This window comes from Garra rufa, chromosome 2 (genome assembly GCF_049309525.1).
Source record: "Garra rufa chromosome 2, GarRuf1.0, whole genome shotgun sequence".
Classification (NCBI taxonomy): Eukaryota; Metazoa; Chordata; class Actinopteri; order Cypriniformes; family Cyprinidae; genus Garra; species Garra rufa.
Genome location: NC_133362.1, coordinates 27,288,227 through 27,308,670, shown reverse-complemented (window position 1 = coordinate 27,308,670; position 20,444 = coordinate 27,288,227). Strand labels below are relative to the sequence as shown.

The 20,444-nt window shown below is 36.9% G+C and overlaps 1 protein-coding gene across 32 annotated transcripts in view; it reads left to right on the top strand.

Moving 5' to 3' along the window:
* The window catches only part of camk2g2 (calcium/calmodulin-dependent protein kinase (CaM kinase) II gamma 2), an 87,850-nt gene extending 69,556 nt beyond the window's left edge, over nucleotides 1-18,294 (top strand). For 6 of the 32 annotated variants that reach the window (XM_073834035.1, XM_073834029.1, XM_073834034.1 and 3 more), the window contains 7 exons: nucleotides 1,163-1,217; nucleotides 7,287-7,391; nucleotides 10,049-10,180; nucleotides 10,565-10,640; nucleotides 12,280-12,374; nucleotides 13,774-14,022; nucleotides 15,653-18,294. In XM_073834035.1, the coding sequence (XP_073690136.1) occupies nucleotides 1,163-1,217; nucleotides 7,287-7,391; nucleotides 10,049-10,180; nucleotides 10,565-10,640; nucleotides 12,280-12,374; nucleotides 13,774-14,006 (696 nt within the window). In that variant the 3' untranslated portion in view covers nucleotides 14,007-14,022; nucleotides 15,653-18,294. Of the gene's footprint in view, nucleotides 1-741; nucleotides 787-1,162; nucleotides 1,218-7,286; nucleotides 7,392-10,048; nucleotides 10,181-10,564; nucleotides 10,641-12,279; nucleotides 12,375-13,773; nucleotides 14,023-15,652 lie in introns of all 32 variants that reach the window. The other 26 variants (XM_073834040.1, XM_073834053.1, XM_073834046.1 and 23 more) reach the window with 9 other exon arrangements.
* The last annotated feature ends 2,150 nt before the right edge of the window (nucleotides 18,295-20,444 follow it).

Here is a 20,444-nt window from a genome sequence, read left to right as displayed (position 1 = left end):
CTAATGTTTAATAACCAGAAATAAATAAATAAATAAATAAATAAACACACACACACACCACACACACACACACACACATATATACATACATTTTTTTTTAAAGAAATATGGCACAATCCATATTTATTATTAATAAACAATCAAACAACAAACAACCAAATAAATACATGAATTGAATGAATTAATATTTTACTTTTATTCATTAATTATAATATAACAAACCACCAAACCAAATGGCATTTTATTTGAAAGAAAAATAACTCATTCATTAATTTATTCATTAATTTCTTATCTTTTTTTATTTATTTTATTATTATTATTATTGGTTAGCAAAACCAAGTAGCATTTATTTTAAAGAAATATAGCTGATTTTGTTTATTTACTTGTTTGTTTATTTTGTTTATTTTCATTTGTTTGCTTGTAAATAAAAACAAAAATTATACCAAATGTCATTTATTGTATATTGTATCATGCATTATATAGTTTATTTTAATGCAGTAAAATTCATACATTTTTTACAGTGTAAACTAAGTGTCAAAATACATTTTGGGGCCACTCTATACATAGTATAGCTATATAAGGAGCTCAAGTGCAGAATTCTCCAGTGTCAGTGTTTGATGTACATTCTGGCTGCTGACAATCATGACAGTAGTTCAGTCTCATCATGCTAGTTGTGGAGTTAGGGTCCCTACACCCTTTTCCCTCAGCCCTGCATGGTAAACTCTCTCCTGCCTCCCCCAGGAACCACAGACCACTGTCGTGCACAATCCAGCCGATGGCATCAAGGTAAGCCACCTCTTTTAGCTCTGTATCGAACACCAATCATTTGAGCCACTTCCTAAAACCACAACCCTAAACCTTCACGAATATCACTCAAATGACGGGGGCTTGCCCTCATGCTGGTTTGGCTGGTTTGTGCAGGGCTTGGTGTGTTCCTGTGAGAGCACTGTTTGTGTGTGAGGGTGTGCTGGGGTGTAACTGTGCTTGCGGGTGATTCTTCATGTGTGTGTATTTGCTGATTTACAGAGTGTGCACTGTATATTGTTCCACATGGTTTATAGACCCTGTATGCAAACCTGCATTTCTATACTTCTATTCCTGTCTTCTCACCATCATACAATCATCCCTCCATCTTGCGCATTGTCTCTCTCTCTCGTCACAGGGGTCTACAGAGAGCTGTAACACCACAGAAGAGGAGGACATGAAAGGTAGGAAAGGTACTCTATCAACTCCTCATGTTCTCTGCATGTCTTTCTCTTGTTCTCTGGGATCTACAGAATGGGATATGTGTGTATTGGTGGAAATATGAATAAAATAGGACATTAGTTAATGTATTAAAGGCCCTGTTTACACCTGATATTTAGATCTGTCCTTTGGCTAAAACAGTTCTTTGCAAAAACCACCAAAACATTGCTTTCAAGAGTGGTAATATCAGTGTTAGATTCCAAACATTCCTTTTGTAAACTGTAATTATCCACTGAGATTTTTATTTGACCAAGTAGTCCGACATCAGATGGTATCATCCAAACAGGCATATGAGCTCTGCATTTTTGAGTCCTTCTGGGATTACATGAAAAGACATAACCAACTAAGACTGTCTAAATCCTTTGAGCTTTTCCAGTTTTTCCAAAGTGTTTGGAACAACCTGTCTGCAAACTGTTTAAAACTGAAAGTATAGCTAAGAGATTTGGTGCTGTTTTAAAAATGGTCACAACAAATGTTGATTTGATTTGGGTAATGGAAGCAGATAGAATAACTTCAGTTTATTCATGGGATAATTGTAGAAAACATCCTCACATTTATTCAAAAGTAGGCCTACTTAAAGGGATAGTTTACCGAAATGTCATCCAAGATGTTCATGTCTTTCTTTCTTCAGTCGAAAAGAAATTACGTTTTTTGATGAAAACATTCCAGGATTTTTCTCCACATAGTGGACTTCAATGGGAATCGATGGGTTGAAGGTCCAATTTGCAGTTTCAACACATCTTTAAAGGGCTCTACACGATCCCAGACAAGTATAGGGTCACCCCCATGTCATCCAAGATGTTAATGTCTTTCTTTCTTCAGTCCCAAAGAAATTAAGGTTTTTGAGGAAAACGTTTCAGGATTTCTCTCCATATAGTAGACTTCTATGGTGCCCGCAAGTTTAAACTTCTAAAATGCAGTTTCAATGCAGCTTCAAAGGGTGATCCCTGCTGACGAAGAAGCGTTCTATCTAGCAAAATTATTGGTTATTTTCTAAAACCAACCTCTAACGTGAACAGTTAGGGTATGTTGAAAAACTCTTACCTCATTAGACAAATTGGGTCTTATCTAGCTAAACAATTGGAAATTTTCTTAAAAAATAAAAAATTAGATACTTTTTAACCACAAAAACTACTCAAAATTAAGTGCGTTTTTGCTTGAAACAACCAAAATAATCTGCCAATGGGGTAAGAAAAATAATCTTGTTTTCTGTTTGAAATAAGATTTTTTTTGCTTACCTCATTGGCATATTATTTTCCTTGTTCTAAGCAAAAACTCACTTAATTTTGACTTGTTTTTGTCTGAAAACAAGAAAATAATTTTACTGGTCTAGAAAATCCTTGATTTAAGAATTTGTAGATATTTTGTCTGGAAACAAGACAAAAAAAAATCGTGTTCATGCATTGTGCAATTACATTGCAACAGTCACACTGCAAGAAATGCTTTTCTTACTTAGATTTTTTGTCATGTTTTCTGTTTGAATTAAGTTTTTTTTTTTCTTAACCCATTGGCATATTATTTGGCTTGTTCTAAGCAAAAACTCACTTAATTTTGACTGGAATTAATTTTTACCCGTCTAGAAAATCATTCTTGATTTAAGAATTTTCTAGATATTTTGGCTGAAAATCTAAGTAAGAAAAGCATTTTTTGCAGTGCACGCGTGGTAAGCTCTTCGTCTGTGTACTTGGGTTAAAAAAGGTAGGGAGTGGGGCGAAAAACTCATTTTCTCCTACAACTTCAAAATTGTCCAACATCATTGTTTTACCTTTTTTGGTAAAGGGCGTTTGACTTTCTGTGCACAATTGCTTTTGTAAACACTGGGTCGATACTTCCGCCTACGTCATGCGCATACATAATTACGTAATGTGTGAGGTCAAGCTAGTGCAAGACGAGCATTTGTGGTTAAAATATATATACATTTGTATTTTTCTTAGAACATTTTGCTAGATAAGACCCTTATTTCTCAGCTGGGATCATGGAATTTAGACCTTCATTTGAAATTTTCATTCTGAAAGTGAACTTCCCCTATAAATGCATTTTCTTTTCCAACCTCAAAATCATCCTACATTGTTGTGTTACCTTTTTTGTAAAGAGCGTTTTATTTTCTTTGCATGTTCACTTTGTAAACACTGGGTCGGTACTTTTGCAGCGATGTAGGGCGATTTTGAAGTTGGAGGAGAAAATGAGGTAGGAGTTTTTTTTTTAACATACCCTAACTTTTCATGTTAAAAGGTTAAAAAGTATATAAATTGTAAAAAAAATAATAATAATAACCAATCGTTTCGCTAGATATGACAGTTCTTCCTCAGCTAGGATCGTTTAGAGCCCTTTGAAGCTGCATTTAAACTGCATTTTGGAAGTTCAAACTTGCGCTCACCATAGAAGTCCATTATATGGAGAGAAATCCTGAAATGTTTTCCACAAAAACCTTAATTTCTATGCGACTGAAGAAAGAAAGACATTAACATCTTAGATGACATGGGGCGTGAGTAAATTAACAGGAAATTTTCATTCTGGAGGTAGATTATACCCATAAGATTTTAATTTATCTCAGAAACAAAAAAGAATATACTATTAAAGAAACCAGATAGATTTCTGTCTCTCCAGTGAAAGCCCATTACACCACAAATACTTTGTATGATGAACAGATTTAATTTAGGCTTTTATTCACATAAACATTGATCAAGGCACATCAAATATGGTAAATGGATGCCCAGACGTTTCTGTTTACCTTATTTGATAAGCTCTATGTATGTGTGTTGATCATTGTTTATTTGTGAATAAAAACTTGTATTTTATGTATTAACATGGTGATTGTACTACAAATTCAATGTTTTTTGACTACGTCTGAATGTGATTGGAGTGAAAGGATCATGAAATGCTTTGGACAGACTTTATTACCAGGTGTAAATGGGGTTGGGGGTTGTACACTTTCCCAACTCTTAAAGAGAAATAGTGGTAATGAGGGCCAGAGGAAATAAATATTATACAGTGATTGACAGTGAGAATTATTCCTGTGCGGTGAAAGGACCTTCATGGCATGATAATTGCTTTGCGTGTGCGCTGACAACCAGCTCGTCAGCTGTAGATACATTGCTGGTCACTACAGCAGCGGCTATAGTCTAGTATAAGGCACCAAAACAGGGTCAGACTGACTGATTGCTATCATGAATCAGCACAAGCTTTGCTATGAAAAGGAGCCGTGCTGTGAATGCCAGAGTTTCCATGACACTGATGTAACACAAAGTTTTGTGTTCGTATAATGAATGTCCACAATATCTGAGGGAATATTCGTTTTACAGCACTGACCTTTAGAGACAGCAAATAGCCCTTCTGGAAATCACAGAGGCTTCGAATCTCATCTCGGTGTGTTGTCTAACACGCTCACATGGTGGTTCATTACAGCACAGCAATATTACATAACTCAATTATACACAACCCTGGCACCATTCATCATCAGATTAGTCTTTTTTGTTGAATTCTAAGTTATTCTGAGCTTGTATATTGCCTTTTGAGGGCTGTTAGATAATAAAACGTTTACTTTAACGCTTACTTTAATCACATATATTCAATCTGGGAAACACAAGCAGGTTTAATGGGTCAGTAGAGCTTTAGGATCATTCATTACTTAACACTAATCTAAGTTTGATGGTCAGGCAGCATACTGAGAGCTAACCCTCAGAGACCAAAGCTTTTTTTAAAGAAATGATTTTATAAGCAAAGATGCATTCATTTGATTAAAAGTGAAAAATGTGTACTATTTTCTTCACAAAAGTAGTACACATTAACTGGTTTCAACATTGATAATAATAAGAAATGTTTCTGAGCAGCAAATCATCATATTAGAATGATTTCTGAAGGATCATGTGACTAAAGACTGGAGTAATGGCTGCTGAAAATTCAGCTTTACCATTAAAGAAATATAGTGCCTTGCGAAAGTATTCACACCCCTTCATTTTTTTTCATGTTATGTTGCAGCTTTATGTTAAACTGCTTGAAATGACTTTTTAGCCTTTTTGGGTATGATGCAACAAGTTTTGCACATCTGCATTTAGCAATTAAATGCCATTCTTCGCCTCAACTCTTCACCTCTCAAACTCTGTCAGCTTGAATGGCAGCTGGCAGACATTTTCAGGCTTCTTCAGAAATATTTGTTTGGGTTCAAGCCCAGGCTGTGGCTGGGCCACTCAAGGGCATTACGCCACTCTTGCTGTGTGCTTAGGGTCATTGTCCTGTTGGAAGGTGAGCCTTTTGCCCAATCTGAGGTTTTTTGCTCTGGACTGGGTTTTCATTAAGGATATCTTTGTATTTTGCTTTCCTTCTACTCTGACGATTCATTTAGTCCTTGCCGGTAAAAAAACAGCCCCACAGCAAGAGGCTGCTACCACCACACTTTACTGTTGGGATGCTACTGTGCAGGTAATGAGCAGTGCCTGCTTTCCTCCACACATGCTTGGATTTTAAGTTCATCAGACCAGAGAATCTTGTTTCTCACAATCTGAGAGTTCTTTAGGTGCTTTGTTGCAAATTCCAAGTGTGTTCATGTGTCTTCACTGAGGATATAATTGAGTCTTACTACACCGCCATAAAGACCGGATTGTAGGAGTGTTACAGTGATGTTTGTCCTTCTGTAAGTTTCTCCCATCTACAAATATGATCATGGAGCTCAACTAGAGAGACCATCTGCTTCTTTGTCACTAGTCTAACCATGGCCCTTCTCCTTCATTTGCTCAGTTCGGCCAGGAGGTCAGCTCAAGGAAGAGTCCTAGTTGTTCCAAACTTCTCCCATTATGGATAATGGAGACTACATGCTTCTGTGAACTTTAATGCAGCAGAATTTTTTCAGAATACTTTCCCAGATCTGTGCATTTACACAATCCTTTCTCTGAGCTCTTGGGGCAGTTCTTTTGACCTCAGGGTTTGGTTTTTGCTCTAATATGCATCTTCAGCTGGTAGACCTTTTATTGAGAGATGTGTGCCTTTCCAAATCATACCCATTAAAATGAATTTGCTACAAGTTAACTCCACTCGAAGTGCAGTAACATCTACAATTGAAATGAATGCTCCTGAGCTAAATTTCAAGTGTCCCAGAAAAGGGTATGAATACTTTTGCAATGGAATCATTTCAGTTTTTTGTTGTTACAAACCTGTATTGTGCTTTGTCATTATGGTGTATGGAGTGTAGGTTGATTTGGAAAAAAGTCATTTAAAGCAGTTTAACATAATGCAAATAAAATGAAGGGGTATGAATACGTTCGCAAGGAACTGTATATTAAGTTTCAAAATATATTAAAATATAAAGCAGTTATTTTAAATTGTAATAATATTTCACAACATTACTCTTTTCACTGTATTTCTGACCAAATAAATAAGCAGAAAATATTTGATTTATAGCACAAACTGCATAAAATTTGTCATCGTGTGTTTTCATCCATTTTTTGATTTTGTATGAATTTGAGGAAAACATTTGACAGTTTTCAACATTGAGTTTCAAGGTAATAAAGTTAACCTGTTTTACCTAGTTTCATCTAGTGTTTTAACTGCTAGAAATAACTGTTGCAGTTCTTCCAAGAGTGGGTCTCTGAGGGTTAAACCTTACAAACTATCCACTTGCGTCATAGCAGAGAGGCCCAAAGATCTCACATTCTATACCAGGGTGAAAATATGTCCCAGACGGAGAAGTCTTTCAGCTTTTCTAAAACTCCATGTAAATACAAACCGTTGTATAACATGTCCTTGTATAGAGGTATTGGAGGCTTCAGGGTTTAGAAAAAATATTGCTTATCTTGAATGAATTTTTTTGCGTAACATTACCCTTTATACTAATTGCTTTTTGCTCTTAAGTTGCATGCACATTATATTTTAGCATGTGTTTTTTGTGTACTCTTGTGTATGCAGTTGATATTTTTTGACATTATCATGCAAATTGTCATCATTTCATATATAAATATACTGTAGCACAAAAAAGCCTAGCTGAAAAATGACTTGTGGTTTAACTTACCACAACAAATGTCACATTTTTCCCCCTAATTGTCTGTCAGTATCGGTGGGCGGGGCTAGCAATGACAGTGCAGTGGTGAGCCAGTGCAGTGCCTCCGAGGAGCCAGCTCCTCAGCCTGAGGCCTCTCCGCCCTGCCCACCACCCAGTAAGTCAACTGCTACCGCAGTGACCTTATCAGCTGTTTCTACAACTCCCTATTGGACTCATCTGATCTCTACCTCACATATTCTCCGTTCCCACTGCTATAGAGTATCTCACCTTTCTAACCTTGTCATTAATATGCTACAAAATAAATCTGTCTGAGATGGACTCACTGGAATTCTACATGGTTAAATACCATCATTTTATGGTTTGGTGACATTACGTTGCTCTGCCTTTATGAACTGTCCAATCAAACACACATGCAGCAGTTTTGCTGTTCAAATGTGATGCATAAAAGAATATGAGTGTAATGAATACTGTATTTAAAGTATTCATCTGTGTCTGTGATGCAGTCATGATCTGCTGTAATCCACATTGTAGACTTATCAGCGCAATCAAGGACAGATTGTCACCTAATTTTGAGTCACTCGCAGTCTACCATTTTGCCCTTTACTTGTGTACATTCTCACCTCTGACATGGAAAGAATTGCACTGACCTTCTCAGCCAGAGTGACCTTTTCATTTATTTATCTGTGTGACACTGAATACTTTGAGTGTGACAGATGAGCAGAGGGCCCGTGCTGGGACCGTACACGACAGACATCTCTCAACACATGCACATACTGTGCATAGATCTACTCAGTGTTGCTATTACTCCTCTTGTGTACTTCATTAACCCCTACCACTTAATGCTGCTGTTGTATATAGATTACTGCCACTGTCATAACACAGGCTGTATCGTTTTCGCATCTCTGTCTGTCTTGGCTGCATGATGAGTTCAGCGACTGCTCAAACCACTGAACCAGACTGCTGCAGGTTTCTGTTTTAAAAAACCCATGAGATCTGCCACCATCTGCTGGACTGTTAAAACAAACACTGCCAGCTCTCTGCTTCAGCATGTTGCAGTATTGCTAGTGTAATCCTCTAGATAGCTTTCATACATATTTATCAGTTCTGCCAGTGTGTGTTTTCTGTTCATTAATCAAATGCTGTAATCATCTAATTACTGAATTTATTTCTGCAGTGTTTTCTGTGACATGCAGTGAGTAGCAGTGCAGTGGTTTAAGCATCGTTTGCAGTATCTTGATATTTTATGTAGCATACGATATGATCTTGGTCAGTGGTTCTCAGCCTTTTTGACTCAAAGGCCCCCTGTTGTCCAACATATTGTAGGATATCATATCATAGGGTGGTTTACATTTTGTTTTTGTGTGTTTATTATTTAGTATTTCAATTTGAGTATTTAGTATTTAAATACTTTTAAGTCATACCCCCCAAGGGCCCCAAGTGGGGCCTGATCCCCTGGTTAAGAACCACTGATCTGTATAAATTAGTGATTGTGAATGTTTGGAACAGAATACTAGCTTACTACTAACTGAATATTGTGTAGTATACACTGATTTTTAATGTACAAATAGAAAAGTAAATCTAAAGTAGAAATAATCATATTTTGTATATTATTTTCTGTTTTGTTAAATGTAATAGGTTTTTCAGATACTTCATGATACAGAAAATTTTCATTTTGTGCACCGTATACATACTACAGTCAAACCAAAAATTATTCAGACACCAGATATAATTTTACTAGTGGGTGCAGCACACTAGTTCATTAATGTAATTGAAGATAGCAAAATAAAGTGAACTAAGACATATTATATCCAAAAATTCTTCATACCTCGAACTACCAGTGAAGCTGATAAAAATTTGGGATCAAAAATTATTCAGACACTTTGACCTGACCACGTTTTGCTTAAAGGAACACTCCACTTTTTTTGGAAATAGGCTCATTTTCCAACTCCCCCCGAGTTAATAAGTTGAGTTTTACCATTTTGAAATCCATTCAGCCATTCTCCTGTTCTGGCGATATCACTTTTAGCATAGCTTAGCATAGATCATTGAATCCTATTAGACCAATAGCATCGCGTTCAAAAATGACCAACGAGTTTCGATATTTCTCCTATTTAAAACTTGACTCTTCTGTAGTTATATCGTGTACTAAGACCGGTGGAAATGCAAAGCTTAAATTTTCTAGGCTGATAAGATTAGGAACTACTCTCCCATTCCGGCGTAATAGTCAAGGAAGTTTGCTGCCGTAATATGGCCGAAGCAGGAGCAGTAATATCATGCAGCACATGTGCAAATGCTAAACTAGCTGGGAACTCATTTCTGATAATACTCCGCCTGCTTCGGCCTTTAAAGGAACACTTTTTTTGGAAATAGGCTCCTTCTCCAACTACCCCCCCCCCCCACTCCCCATTAATTGCTAATGCAAACTTTTGAAACCACAGACTAAACAAAATTAAGCATCACTTGGTAATTGGTTAACAAAGTATTGATAATTGTGTAAATATTGTCACACTAACAGTTGAATTTGGTTGATTGTAAGCCATTATATATCTTTCAATCAAAGTTATCTAACATTACCAAGCTGAATTTGTCAAAACCATAACGAATAAACTGTGATAATATTAGAAATGTTGAAGGAGTCTGAATACATTTTGGTTTGACTGTATATACCGAAGCCATAGTAAGGTAGTATACTGTTCTGAAGGCATGTGTCTCTGTAGTATTTATTTAGTTTCTCATACTTTTGTTTTGCTGTGGCCTAGCATTTCTTTGTGCTTAGTTGCAGCTTTGTTTATTTGTGCCGTTGTCTTGCAGCCGATCCACCACATGATGTTAAGAATGTTGCTTGGAGCAGTTCAGGTCAGAGCTCCTGTCCTGATTTAGAGCCTGCTGTACCTGCTCCAGCCTCCACAACTCCAGGGGGCAGCAGCGTGCACAGGCAGCAGTGTAAGTCTTAGACTGTTGATTTAGAGTCGGATATAAGTTTTTTTGTTTTCTAAATGCAAGTCCTGGCAATCCCTCTGGCTTTACCAAAGTCCCTGCAGTAACAGTCCTCTAGCAAAACATGTCCATCTGAAGGGATTATGGGTGTTAAATGTTTGTACATAACGGTTGACTTGTGGTTACTGAACAGAAGCATTTTATAACCATTGAATATAAGTCTTTCAAGACCCCAGCTTGTGCTAAAATCAGGGTGCATAGGAAAAAAGTATGCTGAGCTGAATGTGAGATTTCTAGAGCAGATAGTTAGGAACAAAAAGTTGGTTTGCGATTTTTAAATAATGGTTGTGGATAAAACTTGATTGTTCCTCTTATTTCTCTAAACACCAGCACGAAAGCAGGAGATCATTAAAATCACGGAGCAGCTGATTGAGGCCATCAACAATGGAGATTTTGAAGCTTACACGTAAGTACTGTTTTATATGCTGTTTTCACCTACTATACCATTGATTAAACAGATTTGTTTTCACTGTGCTTTTTTTTTTAATCATTTTTGTTGGTACATAAATTGAACTAAAATCATGCTTTCTGAGGTACAACATGCATAAGTGATGGTTTCATAATTTTCTGGAATATTTTTCTACCAAAAGTACAGAAATAATAGCCAACAAAATCTATTAAAATTAATAAAGCGTATGTAGCGAGTAAAATATCTTGCATTAAAGTTCATCCAAAAAAATTTACTTCTGTTATTAATTATTCTCCCTCATGTCGTTCCAAACCCATAAGACAAATTAAGATATTTTTAATGAAATCTGAGAGCTTTCTGACCAAACCGAACAAAAACACAACTGACACATTCAAGGTCCAGAAAAGTAGTGAGGACAACATTGAAATAGTCCATGTGACTTCAGTGGTTTAGCCATAATGTTATGAAGCTACAAGAATACTACAGTGGTCAACATTTGAAGTGGATCAAAAAAGTTCATCAAAGTTGTCCTAAGTAAATAACCGGTATTGGTTTTAGAACAACTTTGATAAAAGATTTTGATCCACTTTAAATGTTGACTTCTGTATTTGTGTGCAAAACTTACTATATTTGTACTTTTCTTCTAGATGTATAATGTAGTACTGTAAATGTTTGGCACAGAATACTAGCTTACTACAAAACTGAATATTGTGCAGTATACACAATCTTTAATGTGAAAATGCATGAATAGAAGAGTAAATCTAAAAGTAGAATCCAATTTTGTATAATATGTTTTGTTCTGTTAAAAACTGCACAAAAAAACAAAACAAAAATAAAGATATTATTAACTTACGACTTATTTCTACTCTTCCGTGTCAGTCTTCGACGCACACTGTACATAAAACAGAAATTATAAACATATCTGAAGATTTTGATAGAGAGGATGACTTGCAGTTTTTGCCCAGCCTTACTTATTTAAACTAGAATAGACAGACAAACCAGAATATACAGAACTAAGCTAGATTTGTGTTCTACGTCAGAATGTGTCATGGTACTCTTGTAAACATGCCTCGAAGAGAAGAAATTGTTGAATAAAGATTTTTTAAAAAAAATTTCACACAAAGATTATTCTTGTAGCTTCATAACATTAGTTGAACCAGGTGTTGAACCTCAGTTTAATGATGTTCTTACTACCTTTCTGGGCCTTAAACAATTTGCATTGCTGTCTCTGCAGATAATCAAAAATATCTTAATTTGTGTTCCGAAGATAAACATAAGTAATTAATGACAGAATTTTTGTTTTTGGGTGAACAATCCCTTTTAGTAACAGGTACAAATCACTTATTTCCAATTATGAAGTAAAATTGCTGGTAATCATCATAGATTATAGATTTTGTTTTATCTGCATTTTTGGTGGGTATAATATCTAAAAATGTTTGCTTATGCATGAAACATTTCATGAAATATTTAGTTGAAATAAACAGCCTGTTAAAATTTTCTTTGGCATACAAATCACTTTTGAGATAATCTGTGCATTTTAAGCAAGATTAAGTATGTCAATAGGTAAAATAAACATTCTAGATGTTTGGGGGGTTTTGAGTTGAAACTGAATAGTGATCATCTCTTACTGTTTCAGGAGGATCTGTGACCCTGGCCTGACCTCTTTTGAGCCCGAGGCACTTGGAAACCTGGTTGAGGGAATGGACTTCCATAAGTTCTACTTTGAAAATTGTAAGCCCCATGATTTTTACAGTACTATAGTCCAGTAAAGTAGTGTATGTTCTTGTACCTATTTAAACATGCTTTCATGTTCTATATGATTGTAAGCAGCAAATTCAGTTGCATTAAAGTAAGGGTGTCCAATCCTGCTCCTGGAGGGCCAACGTCCTACAGAGTTTAGCTTCAACCAGCTCCAACACACTCGCCTGCAAGTTTCTAGTGAGTTTGAAGTAGGGATGCACCGGTTGACCGGCCATAAATTGAAACCGGCCGGTTTTTGCATCTAACGCGCGATCCGGTTTTCGTTTTTATCCCGGCCGGTTTTTTTCCGGAAGTGTGTACGGGCGGACAGCGAACGTTTGTTCAGCTCAGCTTCTTACGTGATAGATGAAAAAAGAAACAGACTCACTTGTGACAAAGCTGAGATGCTTCTTTTTGTAAAAAAAAAAAAAAAAAAAAAGCAAGCATCTACTTTTGAAAAGCCAAAAAAAAAAAAGTCTGTTCTGTTAAGAATGATTATTATTATTATTTTACATTAAAATGCCTGTTGGCTTACTGTTTTACTTTACTAAAAGCACATGTTTTACTTATTAAACTGTATTTAATAAAAAAAAAAATTTTAATTTAATTTCAGATGTCAGATGCTATTGTTTCAATAGCCAAAGCCAGTTTGGCCAGTTAAATACTACATAAACTTGTTTACTTGCATAACCTCTTGTTTTTGAAAAAAAAAAAAATCGGAAATCGGTATCGGAATCGGGCAGCTTGCTTGTAAAAAATCGGTATCGGAATCGGCCATGAAAAATCATGATCGGTGCATCCCTAGTTTGAAGACCATGGATAAGCAACTAAGCAATAAGTGTGTTTAGGTAGTGTTTAGTCCTCCAGGAAAAGAGTTGGACATTCCTGAGTTAAAGGCTATTATTAAAGGGATAGTTTATCAAAAATGAAAATTCTGTCATTAATTACTTACCCTCATGTCGTTCCAAACCCGTAAGACCTTTGTTCATCTTTGGAACACAAATTAAGATATTTTTGATAAAATCCAAGGGCTTTCTGACCCTGCATAGACAGCAGCACAACTGACACACTCAAAGTTTAGAAAGGTAGTAAGGACATTGATAAAATAGTACATGCATCATCTGTGGTTCAACCTTAATTTTACGAAGCTTTAAAGAATACTTTCTCCTTAAACGTGGTAGTACCGTTGCTGTCCATGCAGGGTCAGAAAGCTCTCGGATTTCATCAAAAATAGTGTAATTTATGCTCCGAAGATGAATGGCGGTCTTATGGTTTGTAACGACAACGAGGGTGAGTAATTAATGACAGAATTTTCATTTTTGGGTGAACCATCCCTTTAAAGCTAACCTGTTAGGCTTATATAACTGAATATGTCTTTGTCTGCTGCCAGTGCTGAGTAAGAACAGTAAGCCTGTGCATACAACCATCCTGAACCCTCACGTGCACCTGATTGGAGAGGACGCAGCCTGCATCGCCTATATCCGGCTGACGCAGTACATGGACAGCCAGGGCCGGCCACGCAGCAGCCAGTCGGAGGAGACGCGTGTGTGGCATCGCCGAGATGCCAAGTGGCTCAACATCCACTTCCACTGCTCTGGAGCGCCTGCCGCACCTCTACAGTGAATCACACAGGGCAAAGGTACTGATTGACAAATGCCTTAATGTCAACTAGGGCTGCCCTCGACTAAAGATTTCTTCGAGTTGACAAGTAGTCATACATTTTAAGCATTAGTCGACTGTTAGTCCCATGTTTATTAATAAACCATATACATCATAACAATGAGCCTTTAATTGCCTAAATAGAATAAGCGCTCAAGTGCACGCATACAGCTTGCAACAGCACATCGGCAGAAGTAATATTTATGAATCTGTAAGGGAAAAACAGTAAGAAGACTGTATTAATATTTTAATAATTTAATGATAAACTAGTGCTTTCTTTGTTTTCAACTTAGGAGATGAAGTCGGCGACACTGACTCGTCATCTCCACAGTAGTGAATGCGCCTGTATGCATGTTTCATATGGATTACATAATCTGAGAATATTTGTTTTACATTTGCATTGGTTCATTTGAAAGTAGACATTTCGCTCTCTGTAGATATATTTTTCATGTCTGTAAGGCAAGTATACACAGCGTTCAAGTTCACAGAGACTGAGACGTCAGAAAGCGCATCCTGCTTGCTTTTATTACTTTACAAAAGCGCAACGTTTTGTTATTCTGAGTGCACACAAATAAACGTAGAATCTTTACAGATTCAAAAAATGTATTACTGATAAAAAATGTAAATGTATTTTAAGAGCAATCGACAGCACCACAAGAGAAAAAAATAATTGAATTTATAAAAATGACCCCGTTCAAAAGTTGTACATCACTGTGTTGTTCCCTGAATGATCCACAGCTGTGTTTTTTTGTTTAGTGGTAGTTGTGTATGAGTCCCTTGTTTGTCCTGAACAGTTAAACTGTCTACTGTTCTTCAGAAAAATCCATCAAGGCCCAAAAATTATTTGATTTTACAGCATGTTTGTGTATTTGAACCCTTTCCAATAATGACTGTATGATCTTGAGATCCATCTTTTCACTCTGAGGACAACTGAGGGACTCATATGCAACTATTACAGGTTCAATTGCTCACTGATTCCCCAGAAGGAAAAATTATGCATTAAGAGCCAGGGGGTAAAAAAAATAAGAAAAAAGTACACATTTCCATTTTGTTCAAAAGTTTTCACCCCCAGTCTCTTAATGCATGCTTCTGGAGCACCAGTAAGTGTTTGAATCTTCAACAACTATCGCTAAACAAAAAAACACAAATGTGGATCATTCAGGTAACAACACAGTATTAAGAATAATTTTCTTGATAAAATTTTCATTTTATAAATTCAACTTATTTTCCCTTGTGGGCTATATGTAAACATCTTTTATGTGAAATATCTTATTCAGGTCAGTACTAAAGAAACATTAACATGCATTTTATATGATCCTTCTTATTTTGGTAAAATAATTAACATTTTGCAGATTCTGGGGGATGTAAACTTTTGACCTCAACTGTACTGTATACCATATAGACAAGCCGTTAACGATCTGTCTGCCACGGACTGTGGGACTGTGTGACTTCGCCAACTCCTATGGATCTTTTTTTTTTATGACTAAGTGACTAATAAAAATTTCAGTCAACCAAGCCTCTTCTCATTGACCAGTCGACTATTAGAGGGCAGCCCTAGTGTCACAAGAAGTGAAACATTATTTAGTATTTTTGTATATTCTCTCCCCCAGCATGCCTGAATACTAAAGCTGATTGGAGCATTTCTTCTCCGTGCACGTCTTGCCGCCTGGAGCCCGGCCAGAAGAGAACCTCTTGAAGTTTTGAAAACGTGAGGGAAAAAATTGACACAACTAAGAAATATATTTAAAAGTGGCCACCACTTCAGTCCAACTCTAGCTAGATGTGGGCGGGCGGCCACGGCAGCAGCCCTGCCTTCTGGATGCTGCATGCTTCTAAATGCCCACACGGGGCGCTGTATTGTCTTTACCCATAATCCCATAATGTCTGCTGCCCAACATTTGGAAATGGTGTTTAAAGTATTAATAATATATTGTAAAATACTGAGATCTTCACTTGTGTAATTAACAGCTGGTAGAGACAGAAGTTAGAATCAGAAATGTGAATCTTCGAAAAAGAACACGCCGTTTTAAGGGGAAATGGTGTGAGTTTATTTCGTTTCAGAAAACATTGTTCTGTCTAGTTTTTCTTTTTTACGCAAAGAATGTGACGGCATGGCATATCAGAGGGAACGAAAAAATGTATCAGACGTTGACGCACCAAAGTGTAGACTCTAGACGTTGAGAAGATGATGTTTTAATGTTGCTTTTATTTTCTTTCAAATTAAGGAACGGGGTCGGGGACGATTTTTTTCGGGCTTTCTGTCGTGTTTTTGTGTATCTCTTGGTTTTTATCTCCTGAATGATGCTGTATTTGAAAGTATTTTGTGTTTTCAAGACAATTGTTTTAAAGTGGGACATGATTTATTATAGTTGTGCATAAATAGATATTTATAAAGAGAAAGGACAAAACAGTGAGTGGTGTCCGGAGGCGTAAAAGGGTGGGGTGTGTGTTTGAGTGTGTTTGTGTACGTATAAATGTTTTTCCTTGGGTTCAAGATGCTTGTTGCTATGTAGTGTTTTGCGTAAATCTTCTTTACACACTTCCACATGAGGCCTAAACTCAAATTGGGTTGGTTTACTTGCCTTCCTGTACGTTTGCACCCATAACCTCCCGGCTCTCTGAACCTGAAGTTGCAGAACTCTCACTTGCTTCGATTGGAGTTTGTCGTATGTCTCCTGGTCCCCAGGGGGCGCTAAACACTACACTCAACACACTCATAGCCCCTGCCCTCCCTCGCAGAGTTACATGACTCACCCTTTTAGGCTTCCAGCTGCTGTGCATATCATTTTTTTTAGATTATACGCATGTCGAAAAAGGAAAACATGAAATGGCCTGTACTGTTTTGCACATAAGCTTGAGACTCTATGCTGTTTTGTTCACGTTTGTGGACTGCTTTGCAACTTCAGGTTATGAAATCCATCCATAAGGGTCCATGCTCTACAAGTCACATTATCCCTCCATAAGTGTCTGTACGCTTGTTCTGATGCTGTTTACGTTGTCTCATCATCATGCAATGTGATTTAAAGACTTGATTGTGGTTTGTTAAGATATCCTGACTATCTGTAGGCAGGGATTTGAATGAAAATGACTTGATGAATGCAGTTCCATGCTGTTTTGGGGTCCATTTTGTGGTTTTGGGGTATGTTGTTTTATTTTATTTGTTCCAGTATAACCTGTAAATACTAACGCAGATCATTGATGAGGGATGAACGCTTAGCCATTCGTCTTCATCCAGATGCACGTACACCCACAGACTTTCAGTACACAAAACTCACATAGTTAAAAAAAAAAAAAAAATGTTGGTTTGGGTGTGTTAAAGCACATGGACACATTGTGCTCCCTTTAAAGCTTATCTGTGTGACATTGGAACACCGTTCTTGACCGTGTAATTATGTAGATCCTGTGTGTGAATTGTGATGCCTAGGGGGTTTAACGTTCCCCCCGTTTATTCTGTGCTAAGCCATTTCTTGTGACATTTTACCTTTTAAAGTTGGGCTAACGTTGCACCCAACTCTGTGTTTAAAAAAGGGAGGAAAGGGAGTACTCCTACCCTAAAAGGCATCTTGTTAGTGAGTTCACTTGTCCACAGATGAAACCGTCTGGCACTGTGATGTCTGCCATACCTTCATACTGCGCTCTTTGTTGCCCCCTGCTGCAGTGTGTCTTATAACAGTGTGTTACTGGTCACTTCTATCACTCATAGTGTGTCCTCTCAGATTCGCGAGTGTCCTTGTTTAAAAAGTGCAGTTTAGTCAGTCAAACATACATCAAAAAGTAAATGGTTAAGAAATGTTTCCAGATGCAGGAGATTGTAGTTCTTGTCTTATGACTGTTAGATGGACACAAACGCCTTTGTATGCGAAGTGAATAATTCCTGAACTAAAAAACTCCCACAACCGAACCATATATGCAGTTCAGCAGAAGGAAAATATGCATGTGTAACTTTCTGGTAATAATTTTCACTGTCTGTGTTACCTACAATTGAATTATGTGTATATTACCTGCATCTTCAAGGTAAATGAAATGTGGCTCTGAGATATGGTTTCCAATGCTAAAATCACATGCTACTTTTGTAAAGAAATGGACTAAAAGAGATTAACAAAGCTTTAGCTTGGTATGTTTGCCCATTCTTGTCAGTTCTTTGCATTGTAACCATATATGATGGGACTACATATGCTTATACTCTGAGGTTTAATTGGATGCTGGATTTTTGCATGACCATACAATTAATAAAACTATGAATTTAAATCTATCAAGTGTTTGTTTGAATGTTGTTAAACCGTCATAGATTTGTTACTATTGAAACATTTGCAAGTATTTAATAAAACGTCATTTCAACATCACTGTCTTTGCTCTCCTCAGCGTGCATTTTAGGTGGACATGAATGCAAATGCACGGACCGTTTCCTTTATTTCCCTTGATCTTTTAACATAGAAGAGGTCTTTGTATGCTTAATACATCCTGCAAGTTTCATAGCTTTAAATGTCCTCATCATCAATAAAAAAAAGCATTTTTGTAATAACCCTCAGTTACCCTTGTTTTGATCTTGAGGTGCAAGGTGACATTACCCAAACGCAGTCGTTTGCATAAACACTGCCTCCAGAGCAAGACATTGAAAAATACTTATCTTCTTATCATAGGCTCTGTCTAGTTTACTTGAATACGCTAAATATGAGTCATGTTGCATCACTGCTGCTATCTTGTCTAAATTGGATACAGGACAGTTCTCAATGTCCAACTCTCCTGAGCGCATTCACAACAGCTGGTGTGTGGAGAAAAGAGCAAGCAACCATAACTTCAGTCGATCAGGCTCAAAAGTTGGAAGTCGGTGAAAAGTCAGCACTCCCAGATGAGTTCACACAAGCAAACGTAATCTTTTACACAAGTAATTATCATTTTGAGTAGCCGTCATACCTACAATGTCTCTGTGTAAACAATGAGTGAAGTATATGCTCGACGGATCGCTTCCGCGCATGCGTCTACTTACTAGGGATGTCCCGATCAGGTTTTTTTTGTCTCAGAGTCATTTGATTTTGAGTATCTGCCGATACCGAGTCCCGATCCGATACTTCTATAATACATTAAAAAAGAGCCAAGAAACAGATCCAGGATGTTCCTTTTTTATTTAATTTACCTTATTTTAGCATTCAACAACTCTGTTAACAAACAGAACACTTCTGTGAGGTAGCTTGAACAATCAAGTGATAAAAAATTACATAAATTCTGGACTTTAGTGTTAAAAAAATAATGAGAATATACAGTAGTCAACATTCGAAGTGGATCAAAACCTTTCATCAAATTTGTCCTAAAACCAAAAAGAATACCTGTTCTTATCTTAGGACAACTTTTGAGGAACTTTTTTGATCCACTTCGAATGTTGACTACTGTATACCAGAGGTTGCTTAGACTGTTACATTGCCTGTCATTTTGATGGACAGGGTCGTAAAAATTCCATCATAATTTATTATTACCCGTAATTTTACTTTTCATATAACACATTTAATTGCATTTATTTTTGTTCACGTTTTAATTTTTAATATGTTGAAGAGAACAGATGAGACTGCTTAACTTTTCATGTTCAAACACCACACCCCGCAGTGACATCGATTTTAATATATTCTCATTTAAATGAGCAATATTGATCACTAAATCCCAGTCAATCTTTTGGTCTATGCTGTTTTCAGTTGATAACTAACAAGTACATAGTGCGCCTCCCATCCAATAAATCGCAATGAAACAAAGTCTCAAATTTCAAATTCAATTTCATTAGGAAATTCAAGCAATAAATACCGTTTTGGCGCGCTTTAATGTGGCATGGTAGATCGTTGTAGCTTCTTAGTACTACTGCGCCTGTGCTTAATGAAACGCATAGCAAAAGGCAAAAGATTAGTAACAGTTTTGTTTTAGTTCTGGGTCCAGTGCTCTGTTGCCACACTGGAGCGACTCGCCACCAACTGGAAAGGGGTGGAATTACAGCTAATAATTACACTAGATCACCCTTTATGTAATCTGTCAAAGTGACGGACGGCCTTCAGATTTTTCCGTCATTGCAACAAAAATTCCGTCAATGACGTACAATCGAGTCTGAAACCACGTGATCGGGACATCCCTACACATTACATGCCGGCTGTTGTGAATGCGCTCAGAACAGTTGGACATTGCGGTGGATCAGAGGTAAAAAAAAAATATATATATATATATATATATATATGAATGCTGTTCAGTTTCTTGCACAGACTTTCTTAAGACCTCAATATATCGTAACAAGCCGCAGGGTTTAATTTGGCTTTGTGTTTTTTTTTTGGGGGGGGGGGGGGGGGGGGGGGGGATGCCCTGCACTTTGCAGTTGCATACTTGACTTATGAATTCTGATATTTCGGAAAACTAGAAGCACGCACGTAG